Here is a 19,049-nt window from a genome sequence, read left to right on the forward strand (position 1 = left end):
AGATTAATTGTATAGGTGGTCAACACATTGGTGAATATACATATTTATGTTAAGGCAGTTTCTGCCCTTTTTATAGCACATTTTCACCATGATGATTCTAATTGTTGGAATAGAGATATGAGCTTGAGGATTTCTGTTACCAGTTGGATGTGTAGCAATATCATAAAATAGTGTAACAGTCTACTCTTGAAGGACTCTGCCTGAGAGAGTTAAAGCCTATTCATATTAAGGAAAAAAAGAAATTATCTTTGTTTAAGTATCGGAAAAGAATCCTGTTCTAAGTACGAGTATATATACTTTATGGGATTGTGGAGATTTTTTTAGTTGACATGTTTGCTTTTTAGAAATTGAGTGTTAATGAGGATTTTTCCCCACCAAAACCAAAAACAAAACAAAACCCTTTTGCTGTGGTATATCCAAAGTTCTATTTAAGGTGGTTAATTCTATCTTAGAAACCATATGTGAGATCAGTGATAAAACAAAAAGAAATGAAATCTTGCCCAAAGTCACAATAAGAGTCAATGTTGGACTAGTAAAATCTAAGAGTTCTGAGTCCTTCATTCTTCACCTAATGACATCAGATGTTTTTGTTATTCAACATTTGGTTCGGGAGTTCCCTCTGTAGGCCCAGAGACAGTTTCTGGGAAGAAAATGAGAAGTAACATTTTCACCCTGTTATAGTGCATCACTACTGTACTAAGGCTTTCACAGTGTTGTGTATTGTGTATCCTGTACATTCATACTTTGATGTTGTTATCCGTTTTTACCAGGTGACTCCAAGCTGTTTCGACCCAGAAGACCCAGATCTAGCAGTGATGCACTGAGCGCCTCTTTTAATGGAGAAATGCTGGGGAACCGCTGTAATTCCTATGATAATCTGCCCCATGACAATGAGAGTGAGGAGGAAGTAGGGCTGCTCCATATTCCAGCTCTTATGTCTCCCCACACAGCTGAGGATGTTGACTTGAGCCCGCCAGACATTGGCGTCGCCAGCCTGGATTTCGATCCCATGTCCTTTCAGTGCAGCCCCCCTAAGCCTGAATCAGAGTGTCTGGAGAGTGGGGCTTCCTTTTTTGACTCCTTAGGATACTCCCAGGAGAAACCGAGCACCAGCAAAAAGGATACAGAAGCAGGTGGTAGCCAGTCTCAGACTCCAGGAAGCACTGCAAGTTCTGAAGCTGTCTCTCCTCTTCAGGAGAAACTGAGTCCATTCTTTACCTTAGACTTGAGTCCAACCGAAGAAAAATCATCCAAGCCATCCTCATTCACTGAAAAGGTCGTCTATGCTTTCTCTCCAAAGATTGGACGGAAGTTAAGCAAATCACCTTCTATGAATATATCTGAGCCAATTTCAGTGACTCTTCCCACTCGGGTATCGGAAGTCATGGGGACAGTGTCAAATACAGCAACTCCAAATGCATCTTCTCCAACCTGGAACAAAAGTGCTGAAGACAGTGATGTCGTAAATAGATCCCCCACCCAGGTAGTAAAGATGAAAACAAGTGAGAGAGAGGCCCAAGAAGGATGTGAGTCTGAAGCCCAGCCCCTAGACCAGGGGGCTGCTGCAGAAGTAGAATCGCCAGGGAAAGAGGAGCAGGTCGTCTCGAGCAGTCAGAGTAAGGCTGTACCTTCTGGACAGACTCAGACAGGTACCATTTGTTTTCCTCCATTCTTTCCTTAAGCTAAGAGGGATCTTCAATTCTATGTGCCATCTGTGCCTTTTAAGAGAGAAATTTACTCCACAGCTAGCCTTTTATCAAAGAGAATGTTTTTCTGGGTGGTGCTGTGATGGCTCAAAGCCCTAAGTTAAAATCAAAGAAAAATCCCCCAAAGGGCCAGTGGTCCTGCTTCAGACCTTCATAAAGTCCCCTTTTGTCTTTCGACAGTCAGAATTCATGGATAATTTTTGCACAACTTCGTAGCTCTTGATTCTGTTTTCTAATAAAAGTACCTGTATTATAGCCTTACAAGTAAACCAGCCAGCCTACTCCATCAAATGTAAAAACTATCCTTAATAACAATCTGCAGGCACTTGAAGCTTGTTATCTAAGCAGTCTTTTCTGAGCCAGATGAGGGACCTGCTTCCCCCCCATCTCTGTAGCAATTCAAGAGGAGATTGCAATCTTTAAACACTTTGTTTTAGTTTTCCTTCTGAACCAGATGTGTTTTCTCCAGCATTTGCATGTGGGATAGAAGATCATGGATTGCCATTTTGAGATATGGAAGGCACCTGTTTTTTTAGTGATCACATGGGGCGCGTTTGGCTTTCCGTATAGGATAACACAAGCTACCTTTTCACTCTCATTTTTTTTCCCAATTTCCCACCAGGAGCAGTTTCCCATGACCCCCCTCAGGAGTCCGTTCCTGTCAGTTCAGTCTCTCTTATCCCACCACCACCGCCTCCGAAAAATGTTGCCCGCCTGTTGGCGCTGGCATTAGCTGAGTCTGCACAGCAAGCCTCAACTCAGTCACTGAAGAGACCAGGGACTTCTCAGGCTGCTTATACAAACTATGGAGACCTAGCAGTAGCTGCACCGGAAGATCACCTGCCTAGCTCCTACTCTAGCGTTACTCTAGATAAAGCCTATTTCCAAACTGATAGGCCAGCAGAGGAGTTCCACCTCCAGAGCAGTGTATCGGGGAACTGTGACCAGCCCACACCAGATACAGCCACCATTGGGAACCACACTCATGCCAGTGCGACTGAATCTGGGGAACAGCTGCACCAGGTTGACTTCCCAGGGAATCATCCACATCGGACCTATTTATCTGGGGACCCAGAAAAGGCCAGAATCACTTCAGTTCCCTTAACAGACTCCAAGTCTGATGATCACCTAAGTTTCCCTGAAGCCCAATCTGGGAAGACCAGTATGCCAACTGTCTCCTTTCTGGATCAGGACCAGTCTCAGCTTCATTTCTACAGCGGAGATCAGCCTCCTTCTTACCTTGGTGCATGCGTGGATAAGCCCCATCACCCGTCAGAACTTGCAGACAAATCTCCCACACCTTCTGGTTTGCCTCGGGACAAAATCTACCCTCCTTCTGGGTCCCCTGAAGAGAATGCCAGCACAGCCACCGTGGCTTACATGACAACTGCTCCAGCAACAGCTGAAATCGGCACCAGGGAGGCCAACTGGGATGCGGTGGTTGAACAAGGCCCCACCGTCGAGTTCGCTGCTGCCACCCTCCAGCGCGCTCCGAGAACTAACCGTCCCCTTCCCCCGCCTCCTTCCCAGAGGCCGGCGGAGCAGCTGTCGGGCCTGGGGCAGGTGCAAGCAGCAGCCAGCGTAGGACTGAGTAATTCCCACAAGGTAAGGAGGGGAGGGAGTCAGGGAGATGAAATAGACTATTTTCTGAAGGTATGTCACTTTTCAGCAGGGTGTGCTGTCACTTTTGAGTCACACAGGCCATTTCTGTTGAGTCCTGAGGCAGGTTTCCATGAAACATTTCCTGTCTGAGGTTGGACCCTGCCTTTACCTTGACGCCAGTTTTTCTCTAAGAGAGTCCCAGTTACTCAGGGACTCTAGGTTAACTATACCTGCTGCTTCCTAACCTATACCTGCATCTAGGTAGTTTATTCACAGCAAAGAGATCATGATCAAGTCAATCAGATTAGGCTTCAGGTGTCAGGGCTGCAGGTTGCCCCACCCCCCTCCGTCACTGACTCATCGTGGCTTTGGGCAGGTCATTTAACCCACCCTGCGCCAGTGATTCACATCTACTCAATGAATGTGCTTTGTTCTTGAGAATAAAGACTTTTGCCTTGTAGACTTTTTTTTTTTTTAAAGATTTTATTTATTTATTCATGAGAGACAGAGAGAGAGAGAGAGAGAGAGAGAGAAGCAGAGACACAGGCAGAGTGAGAAGCAGGCTCCAAGCAGGGAGCCCAATGTGGGGCTCGATCCCGGCACTCCAGGATCACGCCCTGGGCCGAAGGCAGACGCAAAACCACTGAGCCACCCAGGGATCTCCTTGTAGACTTTTTAGAAATGTAAGAGATGACAGTGTTTTAGGTCTTTTTTGTCATTTTCTTAACATAAACCAGCAGGTCGTTCTGTAGTCAAGCATCTGCTTAGAGGAGAGAATATTGTATGTAGAATGCTGAGAATGTCTTTCTGACTTTCTCATGCTTTAGAAAAGTGCCCCACATGCTTTGTGGTCACCTCGAACTGAAGGGACTTCAGTATGTCGGCTTTAGTGGAGGATGATGCTATTTCTAGCAACTGTTTCTCAAGGATAGCATATTTGCAGCATTGCAGTGAGGATTATGTTTGACTTCAGTTGCTACAGACCAGGGTGGAGTAGAAGGTGGGGAGAGACCGAAGCCGATTAATTTGAATGGCACATCAGACAAGTCACCTCATTACCCTTCCCTAGATTGGTGGGAGGTGCTTACACTGCTCACGACGTATAGCCGTGAGCCACTTCACAAAACTGTCTAGCTAGAATCAACTCTCCTTGTTTAACAAAATGTTCTTGGTGTTGAGACCGAGCTAGACAGGTAGACCCGGTATATGGTTTTAAGCATGACTATACCTTAAACCTCTGTTTTGGTCTGCACGTTGAGATAATGTCAGGGCAACCTCGTCTCATGTTTAAAGCTTATCATGAATTAAAACTCTTTTCCAAAGATGGTAATGGCTGTTATACCCGGTGGTAGCACAGACCTTTTCCTGGCGGTGAGGACAGACTGGCCTCCTGTCTTGTCCAGGGCCACCACGTGGCTTGGGAAGTTTCAAGCTGCTACCCAAATAGCCTCCACTTGTGGGTTACAGATTGAAGATCCCACACTTGTGGGCTACAGATCCCACAGAGGGGAGCATAAACAGCAAGCTAATAATATGATCATCTTTCCACAGGTTCAGGTAGTTCCAGCTCCGGAGAGACCACTTGAACCCAGAGCCAGGGATGACCCCGCACCTGCCCTTGTCAGTGATGGCAGCACAGCTGCTCAGTGTCCCGCCTCTGCTCCTGCCGTGCAGCCAAGCCTTCCCGAAAAGTTGCGGGAAGGTGCCCGGGCCCCACCGCTGCACCTGCGCGCTGAGTCTGTCCCCGTGTACCCTTCCTGTGGCTTTCCTGCACCAGCTCCCCCCACCAGGACAATGGAGAGTAAAATTGCCACCGCCGTACACTCCAGCAGCGCAGATGCTCCCAGCACTTCCAGTTACCACCCCTTTGTCACCGCGTCCTCAGCTTCCGTGGACGATGTTCTCCCTCTACCACTCCCTGTCCCACAGCCCAAGCATGCTTCTCAGAAAACGACCTACTCCACCTTTGCGAGGCCTGACGTCACCACCGAACCCTTCGTTCCAGAAAACTGTTTGCATTTCAGTATGACTCCAAACTGCCAGTACCGTCCCCAGAGCGTACCTCCACATCATAATAAGTTGGAGCAGCACCAGGTGTATGGTTCCCGATCAGAGCCGCCAGCCTCCATGGGCCCTCGTTATAACACATACGTGGCCCCAGGACGGAACGCGTCCGGACATCACCCCAAGCCGTGCAGCCGAGTGGAGTACGTGTCTTCCCTGGGCTCCACGCTTCGGAGTAGTTGTTACCCTGAAGACATTCCCTCATACCCTACCATCCGGAGGGTGCAGTCTCTCCATGCCCCTCCATCTTCCATGATTCGCTCCGTTCCCATTTCACGGACAGAAGTTCCCCCGGATGATGAACCGGCCTACTGCCCACGACCCCTGTACCAGTATAAGCCATATCAGTCCTCCCAGGCCCGCTCAGATTACCACGTCACTCAGCTTCAGCCTTACTTTGAGAACGGTCGGGTCCACTACAGGTACAGCCCATACTCGAGTTCTTCTAGTTCCTATTACAGCCCAGAAGGAGCCCTGTGTGACGTGGATGCGTATGGCACAGTGCAGCTGAGGCCCCTCCACCGCCTACCCAATCGCGACTTTGCCTTCTACAACCCTAGGCTGCAAGGAAAGAACCTGTACGGTTACGCCGGTTTGCTCCCGCGCCCCCGGGCCAACATGACTGGCTATTTCTCTGGTAATGACCACAACGTAGTCAACATGCCTCCGACGGCTGATGTAAAGCACGCTTACACCTCGTGGGATCTTGAGGACATGGAGAAATACCGCATGCAATCCATCCGGAGAGAGAGCCGCGCTCGGCAGAAGGTGAAGGGGCCCGTTATGTCCCAGTATGATAACATGAGCCCGGCCATGCAGGATGACCTGGGTGGGATCTATGTCATCCACCTCCGTAGTAAATCCGATCCTGGGAAAACTGGACTTCTCTCGGTGGCAGAGGGAAAGGATGGGCGGCACGCAACCAAAGCCGTCAGCCCCGAAGGAGAGGACCGCTTCTATAGGAAGCATCCAGAGCCAGAGTTCGATAGAGCCCACCACCACGGAGGATATGGCAACGGACAGTCAGAGAAACCCACCCTCCCTCAGAAGCAGAGCAGCCTCAGGAACAGGAAGCCTCACGACATGGGTTGTAGCCTCCCTGAGCACAGGGCACACCAGGACGCAAGCCATAGGCAGTTATGTGAGTCAAAAAATGGGCCACCGTACCCCCAAGGAGCTGGCCAGTTAGATTATGGGCCCAAAGGGATTCCAGACGCTTCCGAGCCAGTCAGCTACCATAACTCTGGAGGGAAATACATTCCGTCGGGGCAGGAGTCTCTCAGACTGAACCACAAAGAGGTGAGGCTCTCCAAAGAGCTAGAGAGGCCTCGGGCCAGGCAACCTCCCGCTCCAGAGAAACACTCCAGAGACTGCTACAAGGAGGACGAACATCTCACCCAGTCCGTCGTCCCACCCCCGAAACCAGAGAGGAGTCATAGCCTGAAACTCCATCACACCCAGAACGTGGAGAGGGACCCCGGTGCACTGTACCAGTACCAGACACATGGCAAGCGCCAGAGCAGTATGACTGTTGTGTCCCAGTATGATAACCTGGAGGGCTACCACTCCCCACCCCAGCACCAGCGAGGAGGCTTTGGAGGAGGAGCAATGGGGACGTACATGCCCTCTGGCTTTCCCCACCCGCAGAACAGGACATATGCTACAGCTTTGGGTCAGGGGGCCTTCCTGCCCACAGAGTTGTCCTTGCAGCACCCTGAAACACAGATCCATGCAGAATGAGCCCTGGAGCAATAGAGTTGAAGCAGCCTCTGCTGGACAGTGGACTGTTCTATTTTTTTCAGTAACCAAAAAGATTAAAAGAAAAAAAAAAAAAGCTACAATCCACCCTCCCCTGACCACATTAAAAAAAAAAAAAAAGAAAAAAAGAAAAATCACCATCTTTTCCCCCCTTCCCTGCTTCATTATCATCTTCCATCTCTAGACTGTGATTTTTGTCATTAAAAAAGATCTGAATGATTGTAAAGCACTGTGTTGAAAACCTAGTGAAGAAATTTGTCACAGACCATACTTGCCATATGGGGCTAATTTGTCAGAGCCTGAGGACTGCCTTTAACTGAATTTGAATTTACCTTTGTCCTTCTTAGTATTTGCTATATAGCGCAGAGCGGTTTATGTCTAGTTCCGGGTAGGCTTTTGCATTTTCCGTTGCATTCCTACTGACACACTAGCCATGCAGCTTGCCCAGGTCGACACTCGGTTTTTATCACTTCATTCTCCCTGACTTTGAAGGGTCTCGTGTGTTAAATTAGAACGGAGGAACCCTGATCCTTCAGATGAGTCTGTCAGACAATTAGCACAGCATAATTTTTTTAAAAATAAATAAATAAAGGACTGAAGACTTTAAGCATCTAATAAAGAGTCATCATAAAATATCAGGCCATTTAGACCCAGACTGAACCATGTTCTTTACGTTCTTAACTTCTCAGAGTCCTCCCTTGCAGTACAGTGGGCAGGCTGATGTCAACTGCAGAAGGGAAGGGATTCTAAAGTCAGGAGTAAGGAAACTTCTTAGGCAGAAGTCGGTGAACTTCATTAGCACCATGAAACCCTGTCAGTGCTTCTAACGTGTTGCCTGCCTTCAGTTTTTTTTTTTTTCCAATGATATTTGATAAATTGCAATCCTAGTAAAACATTTCATGCCATTTGTTCTCCTAAAGCAACTTTTTCTTTTCTTTTCTTTTCTTTTTTCCATTGGGGGGAGAAACAAACCCCAGCATGACTTGACTGGATAAATACACATAATTTATCATGATTACAAATTTACATGTTAATTTGTGTTTCTGAACACCTGTACCTGAGTACGGGTACCAGTTTCTTGGGAACTCTTAAAGTAGCTATGAAATTACTGGCTAGCAAACTGAAAGCCCCTGCAATAATTACACGTAGCACACCGCCCCCATTTCACCAGTTGACATCCTAAGGAATTCGTGTGCCGTTTGCTCCCTCTGCACTGGAGCGGTCACAATTTTACTGTAATTGCCATTTTTACACCAGCATTTCAGGTATAGTTCTTAAAACTCCGTGAGCATGTTAAACATGTGGAATACCCTGGACTTCCTTTTGAAAGTCACATTCCCGGTTCGACAGCGGTCTGGCCTGACTCCACTCCATCTCTGCACCAGCCCCCCACTCCCACCCCCAACATCCACGCCAGATCCACAAGGCAGTCCTATATTTACAAACACGTTTAAATTGTCATTGCATTCCATAACTCTCAATAATACTTGAGTTTTATACATTCACATGTTTTAAAAGCGCAGTTTGTAGAAGACACTAGGAGAATTTCATTCCATTTGCTGGATGATTGCTGCTCTGGCTTTTTAAGACTTGGACTTAACTTTTATTTAGAGCAAAGGAAGAAATCTTTTAAGAGGCTAAATTCATGCTGCTATTATTGCTGTGAAATTGTATAAAGATTAGGATTCATGCCAGTTCTTTTTTTTTTATTATTATTTAAAAGAAAATCATGTGATTGCATTTTAAGGGTTTATATTTAGAAAAAAAAATAAAGTTTTAAGAACACAGTTATTTATATGTGGAAATACTCTATAAGGTTTTCTTTCATTTACCCAGAGAAATTCATTCAATAAGGATCATGGTAGCAGCCCTGACATACTGACCTGTGGAAGGTCTGGAAATGTCTCTACATTACATATGCAGACCCAGTGGGAATAGAATCACAGTGTTAGGGAACCTGATAGGATCCTTCACACAAACACATCAAGTGCTATATACAGGAGTTTGATCTTTGGTGAATATGCAGCACTAACTTTTTTTTTTTTAACCTTAACCATCTTTGTGTCATGTAGGTAACCCATCGCCCCTCTGAGATCACACAAGCCCTGTAAGTTCTCACCAGCAGCATGGAGCGTAGGAAGGAGCCAGTATGACGAGGAGGTACAGATGGAGTTAGGAACTGGGATCCGAGAAGGAAGCGGCTGAAGGAGTCCTGTCTAATTTTAATATTTGTGGATTTGTTGTCACACACATTGTTTACTCCTAAACCTAAGTCTCTTTTATGAAGACGGAGGTTAATTCCTCAGAACCAGTACTTTATTAATGTCCTGTGGGCTTAGAAATATCAGGTGGATATTTTGAATACAGAATAACGACTCAAATTTACTGGTATAATCGTGAAACACCGGCTTTAGGTAAAATCTAGAGTTGATCCATTTAATGTGCGTAGTGACAGCCTTAACTTTGGATTCAGTTGTTTTGAGGGACTTTGTATCTTTCCCTTTCTAATACTGTAGGGTAGAAACCTCGTGGCAGGTTACTGTGAGCCAGGCTAACTCAGCACAGTTCACACAGTGTGTGACTTTGCAAACAGTTAACAGTTCAAATTCTGACATGGAGCATTATGATCAAGGAAATGGAGCTGCCTTATGCATTAGACCCATAATTAATTCTATTGGTATTTTCATAGCTGTGTCTCCAGATTGTATCTTTTTGGCAAAATTCTGATGTCACAGTTTGGTTTGAAACAAATACTCCCTGGATGTCTGGCCAGAGACTTTGCTAACAGCCCCAGAGGTGCCACTTTCTTACTAATTTCATCTGAGCCTTATTGCTTTAATGTATTCAGTTTGCTTTTAAAGACGCAAGTCCCCAGGATGATCCCACCAATAGGGCCTGCACATTTTTAGAATGGCAAAGCATTTTTTAAAAGTTAGGGTCAGGTTGAAAACTTCTAAGACGACTCTGTAAAGAGGGACCGTCAGATTGGGAATGGAGATAGAAGGGTAGGTAACCACATTCGAAGCAGCAATAGATGCATACAATGTAAATTGGAAATTTGCCCCTTGAGTGATAAAAGGAGCCTGCAGGGTCCATATATCTGTTCCCCGCTTTGTCAATCATCCTTCATTATGTTGGCAAAGTATCATCTGAGCAATGTGTGTAAGGAAATTATAATGAAAGCAAAAGTATGTCAGAAAAGTTACTTCCAAATGGTTAGAGGCATGTGATTTTCAGTACTGTGTGTTACGGAAACGTCAGGAATGGTATATTTTAATGTCAGTGTGCACAGAGGGTCTTTTTTCCTTTTCTGATTAGTAACTGTTAGTGTTCAAAGAATAAAAATGGTTGTTTTACAGTTTAGATTCTAAGGTAGCAAAACCTGATTTTTCAGCCATGACCTGCATGAGAGAAGCATCCTAGGAAGTCTTAGATCATACCTTTGAGTTCTTAACTTTAATTTATATAGTGTTTTTTTTATGTTTTAATATTTTTGTGAACTGGTGTAAATTGTTAATGCATATAAGCTTGTGTATTTTTGTAAATAGTTTTGTGATTTATTTCTTGACCCATATGTAAATATTTAGAGTCTCATTTCTTCAAAACTTATTTGAAGCTGAGTTGTGGGCTTGGGGTTTTGTTTGTTTCTTTGTTTTGGTTGGGGGAGGGGGGAGAGAAGAGATTTTGTACTCCAATAATCCAGATGGAGATATCTTGTGGTTTAAAGCAAATGTCCCACTGAAAGCAATTCAAATATCAACAAAATTATTTCAGGTTAAAACAGATTTCTTTGTGTATGTGTTTCCTTCTTGCCCTAATATGACTCTAACAAAATGGTAAAACTGGGGATATTCAAAAAGGTACGTGTGTAACACATTATGATACCAAATGGCATACAGCATTTGAACGAAGGGGTTTAATGTCTCCTGTTTATATCTGTATGCCACAGTGTGCTGCCTGGCTGGGTTTTCTCCAGGTCACACGGGCTCTTTAGAACCGCAGAGACCTGTCACCCTGTGCTGGAAAGCCTCGAGAGAGTTGCTCCATCTAGAGCTGCCCGAACGAACCCACAGCCAGCTGCTGTGGCCTGACTCCCAATCTGCCAGTTTCTAGGAAACCAGAATTGGCTTCTGAGCTCAGGATGCTCCATAAGGGGATTCTAAATAACAACCATATTTCTAAAGATTCTCTCAAAGCATCTTGGACATCCTGTTGACCTTTCAGAGAGAAATGACCAGAAAAGAGTCCTCTCCTACACCCTGTGGCAAGCTGGTTCATGGCAAACCCATTAGAGTATTTCAGTGACACAAGTACTGCAAGTAAGCTAGCTGCATGACAAGGGATCCAGAGTGTAGTGCTGTGCCGAAGTCCTGCTCAAAAAGAGTTTAGTATCAGGATTTTTTTGAAGGAAGGAAAAAACCATGATACTGAGCTAATCAAGTCTTAGTTTCCTTATTGGGAGTCATAAGTTATAAATCATTCTTCATTCTGAATTATTAGGGCCTTTACCCTCTTCTGCCTATAGTAGGAAAACTTGCCTGTTTTGTACAGATGACCCTGGAGAGCCATTTTCTTTAAAAAAAAAAAAAAATTATTCATGAGAACACAGAGAGGCAGAGGAAGAAGCAGGCTCCCTGCAGGGAGCCGATGTGGGACTCGCTCCCAGGTCTCCAGGACCACACCCTGGGCTAAAGGCAGACGCTCAACCGCTGAGCCATCCAGGTGCTCCCACCCATTTTCTATATACCTGCACACCACAGTACAGGCTATAAGCAAAGGTACAACCGGAACTCTCATTAAATGTTCCAGACCTGAACACATTTCCCTTGGAACTGTCCTGATGGGATTAAAGAAAAGATCTGTGTGACATTTCCACTGGGTCTCCTTAATTTTCTGGGACTCAAAGTTCTTTACCAATAATTTCATCACCAAGTTTCCTTCATATTGATGAAAATACGGTACTTGTTAAAATGTGTAGTCATCATTGAAGAGTCAGTGGCAGACACACTGGTGGCATTTGAGACTTTGTTTGTGGTTCTGTGGGAAAAGGCACATTTTAAAGTACTATTGACTCCCCATTACAATGAATCCTTGGTCATCTACAACCACCTAAAACTAAGACATTTTAGTTGGTCATGTTTCTCACACAGTTGAGAGGGTATGTCTTAGAAAATGGTGATGTTTAATTTTTATTTTAAATGTTTAAATTACTGCCAGAATATGTTTCAAACCACAAACTTTGTTGCCATTATACCTAAAGACTCATCACTTATATGTATGGATTACCAGATTACCAGGCTATAGGGATACACTCGGGGGCACACTGAGATAAAAGGTGTGTGGGAGTGTCTGTTCTGTTCCAGGCGCCCTACCACCACTCTCCTAGTATAGTCTTGCTTTTAAAATTTCCTATATCCTCTTTTTCTCTCTGCAATCACTTCTCACTGTTGTATACAAACTACCTCTAAACCTTCCTCTTCCTCCAAAATAAATAACCTTGTCAAAACAGTGAGCAAAAGAAGTTCTGAACTGGGACCCAGAAAGACTTGGACTTCGTGTCCTCTATTTTTCATTATTTGGAGCCTCTTACTCTTTTCTCCTAACAAAGTGCTGGAATAGCCAAGTTCCAGGAAGTGAGATATTATTGCAAAAGATAAGATGTATGAGATATTACTGTATTAGAGGGGAGAATGAAACCAAGACCATGAGAGCTCTCCCTGCATGTGGCATTCTGTGAGAGAGCTGTATGGTTAGACACCAGCATTTTTCCTGTTAATACTGTGAAGCATTTCTCTGTGTGAGTCCCTAGAGGATGTCTAGCATGTACCATGAACCCCAGGGTGAGGGAGGAGGAGACTGTCATGTACACAGACCAATTCAGCTGTCCTTGAGTCTTTCAAGTAGTAGGGTTTTTTTTTTTTTAACTTCCTAAAAACATTTTGAAAAACATCCTGAGATTTCTCAGCCACTTGTTCATATTTTAAACTGAGCAAGTAGCTCTTAAATTTATATGTATATAAAGCATCTGAAAAACCAGTTAAACATTAGGGTTTTTTGAGCAATCACCAGATAGGCTGATTCAGTAGGTCTGGCCTGGACTCTGGAATCCACAGTTGTAGCAACCACTACATGTGATTCTGGTACAGATGGTTGATAAGTACTGATCTAGACAGCGTTTTTTTTTTTTTTTTTTTTTTTTTTTTTTTTTTTTTTAGTTTAAATTCAATTTGCCTACATATAGTGTAACACCCAGTGTAGACAGCATCTTTAATAGCTTTCTCCTAAAGAGAACCTATTTTTTTATTTAAGATTTTTTTGGAATTTATTCATGAGAGACACAGAGAGAGGCAGAGACACAGGCAGAGGGACAAGCAGACTCCCTGTGGGGAGACCAATTCAGGACTCAATCCCAGGGCCCCGGGATCACAGCCTGAGCTAAAGGCAAATGCTCAACCGCTGAGCCACCCAGGTGCCCCGAGAACCCATTGTCTACTTTATTTAGCTTTACCACTTTTTCTCATTTGTACCTTAGTCCCCTATCATTTTAGTGATACTGGAACACAAATATATTCATTTTCCTGTCCCTAGTGGTTAAATAGTATGCCTAGATTCAACTATTTGTGACAATGACACATAGAAATTAGAACTAATTGAGCTGACAACATAGAAAACAATTCAACGTTCTCTGAAACTGGTAAAAACAATACTAAGGACCAGAGCATTGATTCCAGTTATCCACCTATATAGTTCTTTCACATGAGAGGCATGTAGGCCCATTAGGAAGTGTAGTTAATGCATGTTTACTATTCAGTCAGTCAACTGTTTGAAACACTGTATTCATGGGAAACAACTCTTAGAGCCAAGTGATGTGCTCTCCTTTCTCACCAAAACGTTGACAAAAATTACTAGCATGTAATTTGTTTATCTGGCTTTTTGGTTTTAGGTACCTTATCAATTGAGGGCAACAATGTAGCAACGTTTTTAGCAGGTAAGGACAACTAACCCTACGCTTCCTCTACTATAGTTCCAGTCAAGCATTTTACATCTATCAACTCATTTGTCCTCCTAGCCCGTCACTTTACAGATGAAGCCAAGACACAAGGTTGAACCCTTTGCCCACTGTCAACCAGCGAGTGAGCGGTGGAGCTGAAACTCAGGCCCAGGCACTCTCGATGTGAGTCTATGCTCTAATCAAAGCAGACTTTGAAGTTAGGTAGCTGAATCCTGACTGCTCCTGACTAATTCTAAAACCCTCCTGGAGCTACTAAGCCCTCCTAAAACTACATCTGCAACGCTCAACTGAGCCATGGCTCGCTCAGCTCTGAACTGACCAGTTAGGTACCGGGGTCTCTGGAGGGCTGGGGAGGAAAGCAGAACCCAGCAGCCCTCAGCCAGGGTACTCAGCTCACCGCAGTCACAGGAAAGAGGGCTCTACGATGCTTAGGTAACTGTCCTCAAGAATTTAAGGAGGCAAAAAAAAAAAAAAAAAAAAAGAATTTAAGGAGGCAAAAAAAAAAAAATTTAAGGAGGCAATTGTAATTTGGCTCAACGGAGTCAAGAACTGGAAGGTCTCACATAGTTGACAGACCTCTTTCAGGAGGAGTCTTGAGTCCTAAGTGGACACGCAAGACATAACTTGGGGGCTAAAATGAACCCTCACAGTGAAGCTCGGAGCACGACCTGGGAGTGAAAAAAGCCCTAGTTTTTTAAAAGCATTTTGCAGTTATTCAGTAAAGACCTTTAGGTAGACAGCGCTGGTGATTACGGGAATCACGTGCACCTTCTGCACGGGAGCTACGGCCTCTCCATGTCACACCGGTGACTCCGCAGCTCAGGGAGCCAGTCTTATGGACAGTTGCCAGCTGCGCCGTCTGGGCCAGCGGAGTCCCTCCCTGCGGGCTCCACTTGTCGCACTGCCCTGAGTGTTGGCGAGCGTGCCCCGGGTTGATGTGAAGAATCCCTGCTGAAGAGACGTGGCCTTGATGATCTCCGGTGTTAAATGGTAATACTTGGTAAAGAGCAAGGGACCTTGCCCTTATTCTTAAACACACATACATTTTTCTTGATTCAAAACGTGTTAAAGCAAAGTGACCATCCAGAGAAGAGAGTAGATGGATAGTAGTAACTAACAGTTCTAACCATTTATTGATCGATTATCAGGTGCCAGGCTATCCTATGTGTTTCTACGTGTATTAATATAACTCCGTCTTCATGACAATTATGTGACGAAGCACTACTACTTTGCCACTTTACAGATAATGAAACTGAGGCCCAAACTCTCTGACTCCAGAGCCTGTAGCTTATGTTTTTGTTTGTTTGTTTAGGGAGAGAGAGAGCCCAGGGGAGGGTGGGGTACCGGCAGAGGGGGAGAGAGAGAGAGAGAACCTTTGTTTTAAGGAGGCTTCACACCCAGTGGGAGCCCGACGTGGGGCCTGACCTCAGGACCTTGAGATCAAGACCTGAGCTGAGATCAAGAGAGAGAGGCTTAACCAATGAAGCCCACCAGGTGTCCCGAGCCTGTCATTTTCATCCCTGTGCTATGCCACCTGCCCACAGTGGATCTTCAAAGGCTACGAACACCCTAACCCAGACGTGCACACACCATGCTATTGAATCACAGGGGAATCCACTCCCCTCTCTTGGGCGAGGCTGGGCCTAGGCTGTAGTAGCACCATCACAATCTCAGTACCTTGACACACAAACTCGTGTATTTCCTACTCGAGCAAAATCTGCTGCAGGTCCAGGTGACTGAGGGTGACGGTCCTCTGTGTGGCCACTCAGCCATCGGGGTGAGGGCGGCTTCCCCATCCCTTAGCTACATCGTCTGAAGCACATTCCTGGAAAGCTGGGGTGGTGGGGGGGAGCCCAGGGGGCCTCACACACGAGGTTCAAGCAGCGCACACCGTTCCTGCTCAGAGCTCACGAGCCAGAAGTAGTTTCAGTGTCGTGTCTGAAGCTGGGGAAGGGCGCAGGCTCAGGGCAGCTTGCCACGTGCCGGAGGGAGGGCCCAGCAGGGCAGCGGCGGGCGGCACGCGTGGGCCACGGCGCCTGGCCTGCCCTCGGATTGTCCCTCTCTGTCCGTCCGCTGCAGACCACCATGTCACAGTGCCCGAAACTACTGCTGTGGTCGCGGGCCCCTGGGACAAGGTCAAGGGCCGATAGTTCTCTGGACAAAAAGAGGCTGGAGGGGCAACCACTGGTTGGCAGGCCTCCTGGTGAGGTGTCCCTTGGGGGGGCCCAGAATGGTGGCAAGAAGTTGGCCCTGCACCCACAGACAGGCGTCTGATGGTAGGTTGGAGAAGAGCTTCTGGAAGCAAAGAGACGGCGTGTCGCTTCCAGGGAAGTGGAGGAGGGCTGGCAGAGGGGCAGGGCGCCCTGGGAACGCATTGGAGACCCAAATCCCACCACCCTCCCTCTGCTCTGTCGCTGGCCTCACGGACCCCCTCCTTCACAGTCGGGCCACGTCCACTTCCACCTCAGGCCGCCATTCCTCCCGCAGCAACGCTCAGCCCCACGTGTGCATGTGACTTGCTCCTTCACTTCCAGTCTTTGCCCAGGTGTGCCCTCTTGGAAGACTTCCTTGACCACGCTCTCTAAAACAGCACCCCCGGGACCCTCAATCCACTTGCTCTGCTCTCCCGTGCTCCCTCCGCGTGATTAGCTCTCCCTCCTCCAGAGTGTGAACCCCAAGAGAACAGAACTCTGTCGGATCCTAGGCCTGAAACAGTGCGACAGCCATGTGTGCGTCCGCGCTTGTTGAGCCGAGGTACCGATGGGTCTGTTTCCCACAGTAATGCAGGGAAGGCAGGTCCTCAGAAACCCGTGTCTGGGCCCTGGAATAGGACCGCTCATCTTCCTTCAGCGGCAAGAATGAACCCAACGTCCCTTCTCTGCTTGACCTTTGCACTAGCCGTGTTGCTTGATGGCCCAAAGGAGCACACGCGGGCTTCGATGGTCTCCTGCTGCCAGGGTGGCTAGAAACTAGGGTGAGAACTAATCAGGAAATCTTTTTAGAGGAGGTCAGTTTTGAAAATTGTTTGGAAAGTAGTGACGGGAAGTTACCTGGAGAAGAATGGCGATGTTCTCAGTGTCCAGGGGGACTTCGTTCCCACACTCTCATCCGCCCTATAGAGCACCTGACGTAGGGTGTGGGCCCGAGAAGATGTAAGGAACCCAGGTCGTGGCAACTTTGGAAGAGAAGGGGAAACTGAGGCTTGAATAGTGTTCACCAAACACCCGAAATGAGTACGTAAATGAGTTAGTCCCTGAGAGATCTCCTCTAACCTCTGTGAGGTTAAAGGAAACAGCGAAAATATTCACCATGTTCCCTAGACCCTACAGGATGAAGTTACAGGAGGTCAGAGGCCTCGGAAGCCTCAAGAACGCTCTGGCAATAATTGCCACGGACTCTGGACTTCACTGTCGGCCGGCCCCTGCTGGGGGAGAAGCGGCCTCCTCGCCTGCTCCTCTCCTGCTGCTCGGGCTCCTCACGTTGGTTGTGGCGAGAGATGGTTCCCTCCCGGCCAGGTCTCCTTACTAGCGGCCGGGGACTGTCTCGGCTTCTTGATTTTTTTTATGCCCCTTCCTTTAAAACAACAACAACAACAACAAAACACCCAAAGCAAACCCTAAAACATGTCGAGGAGCCCCCCAACCCCTGGCACTGGGCAGGCGCGCCCGCCGTGGGACCCCGCGTGTACCTCGCCACCCCCAAAGCAGGCGACTTGGCCAGGATCGCTGGCAGCCGTCACCCTCCCACTCTCAGGGAACCCTGGCTCCCGCGCAGGTTCCCATCTTACACAGATGGCCTGTGCGTACACCTCTCAGATACGGGGACGTCCGTCCAAAGGCTGGCTCGTGGTCCAGGGAGGTACCTGCCGCCCTGCCCGGGCTCCCCCGGGGGCCTCAGCAGCTTGTGCAGCCAGCCCGCAGCCCCGGGTCACCCGGCAAGAGGGGTGACGTGGTGCGGGGGCCGCCGGCCTACGAGGGGGCCTCCGGGTATACACGATGTCGGAGGAGCTGGGCAGATGGGCGTCGGGGGAGCTGGGGACCCAGGTGTTGGAGAAGCAGGGGCCCGGGTGTGGGGGGTGGCCAGCCGGGTCACCCAGCCAGACTGCAGGAGGTCCAGGTCCGAGTAGGCCTCAGGCTTCCAGCCCTGAGGGTTGGTGGCCGATGCCCCCCGGAGGCCGTTCAGGCACTGTGTGGTCTGCTGCCCGTGGGCACAGGCTCTTCCCCCCCCCCCCCGGGCCCCCCAAGACTTCCAGGAGTGCTTTGGTCCAAGCTACTCCCTGCGGCCCCTCTGCACCCCTCTCATGACAGTTGCACCCTGGCCTCTTTGGAGATCCCCGTAGAAGCCTGTTCCTGCCTCAGTTTCCTTGGATGGGCTCTTCTCGGCCTAGAATGCTCTTTTGATGGAGGCTCCCTGTGCTCAGGGACCCGGCACCAGGGAGGCTGTCCTCAGCGTCCCCGTGGGGTAGCTGCTGTCCTCCTAACACTCTAAGTGGCGCTCGTCACTCAGGAACCATTGGCAACGACGTGCGGCTGCGCTCAGCCCGCTCCTCCCTAATCTGCAGGCCCCACGGGCGCCCGGCCCCGCACACGGGCGGGTGACGCGTGAGAAGGACGGGTCGTGGGGCCAGGAACCTGCCAGAACTCTTACTCTGCCCATGTGTCCCCGGGGGAGGCTGGGCTAGGGTAGCGAGGTGTCTGGGCTGTCTCGCGCCGGCCCGCGCCCCGACACCACGGGGCCACCAGATGGTGCTGTCCACACACTTTTCATTCGCAAACCTCCGTTTCTGGGCTGTGTCCCCAGACCTCTGGCGATTCAGCAGGCTGCTGTCTGTCCCCTGGCCCTCCTCGGCCCCCACTTCTGCAAGAGCAGCTGGCGGGCAGCAGCTGCAGCAAGTGCAGGGAGCTGGG

At 47.8% G+C, this 19,049-nt stretch overlaps 1 protein-coding gene across 24 annotated transcripts in view; it reads left to right on the plus strand.

The window, feature by feature from the left end:
- The window catches only part of ARHGAP32 (Rho GTPase activating protein 32), a 322,644-nt gene extending 311,729 nt beyond the window's left edge, over window positions 1-10,915 (plus strand). For all 24 annotated transcript variants that reach the window (XM_072729366.1, XM_072729354.1, XM_072729363.1 and 21 more), the window contains 3 exons: window positions 771-1,649; window positions 2,329-3,311; window positions 4,860-10,915. In XM_072729366.1, coding sequence (XP_072585467.1) covers window positions 771-1,649; window positions 2,329-3,311; window positions 4,860-7,112 — 4,115 coding nt within the window. In that variant the 3' untranslated portion in view covers window positions 7,113-10,915. The remainder of the gene's footprint in view (window positions 1-770; window positions 1,650-2,328; window positions 3,312-4,859) is intronic.
- The last annotated feature ends 8,134 nt before the right edge of the window (window positions 10,916-19,049 follow it).

This window comes from Vulpes vulpes, chromosome 12 (assembly GCF_048418805.1).
Source record: "Vulpes vulpes isolate BD-2025 chromosome 12, VulVul3, whole genome shotgun sequence".
Taxonomy (NCBI): Eukaryota; Metazoa; Chordata; class Mammalia; order Carnivora; family Canidae; genus Vulpes; species Vulpes vulpes.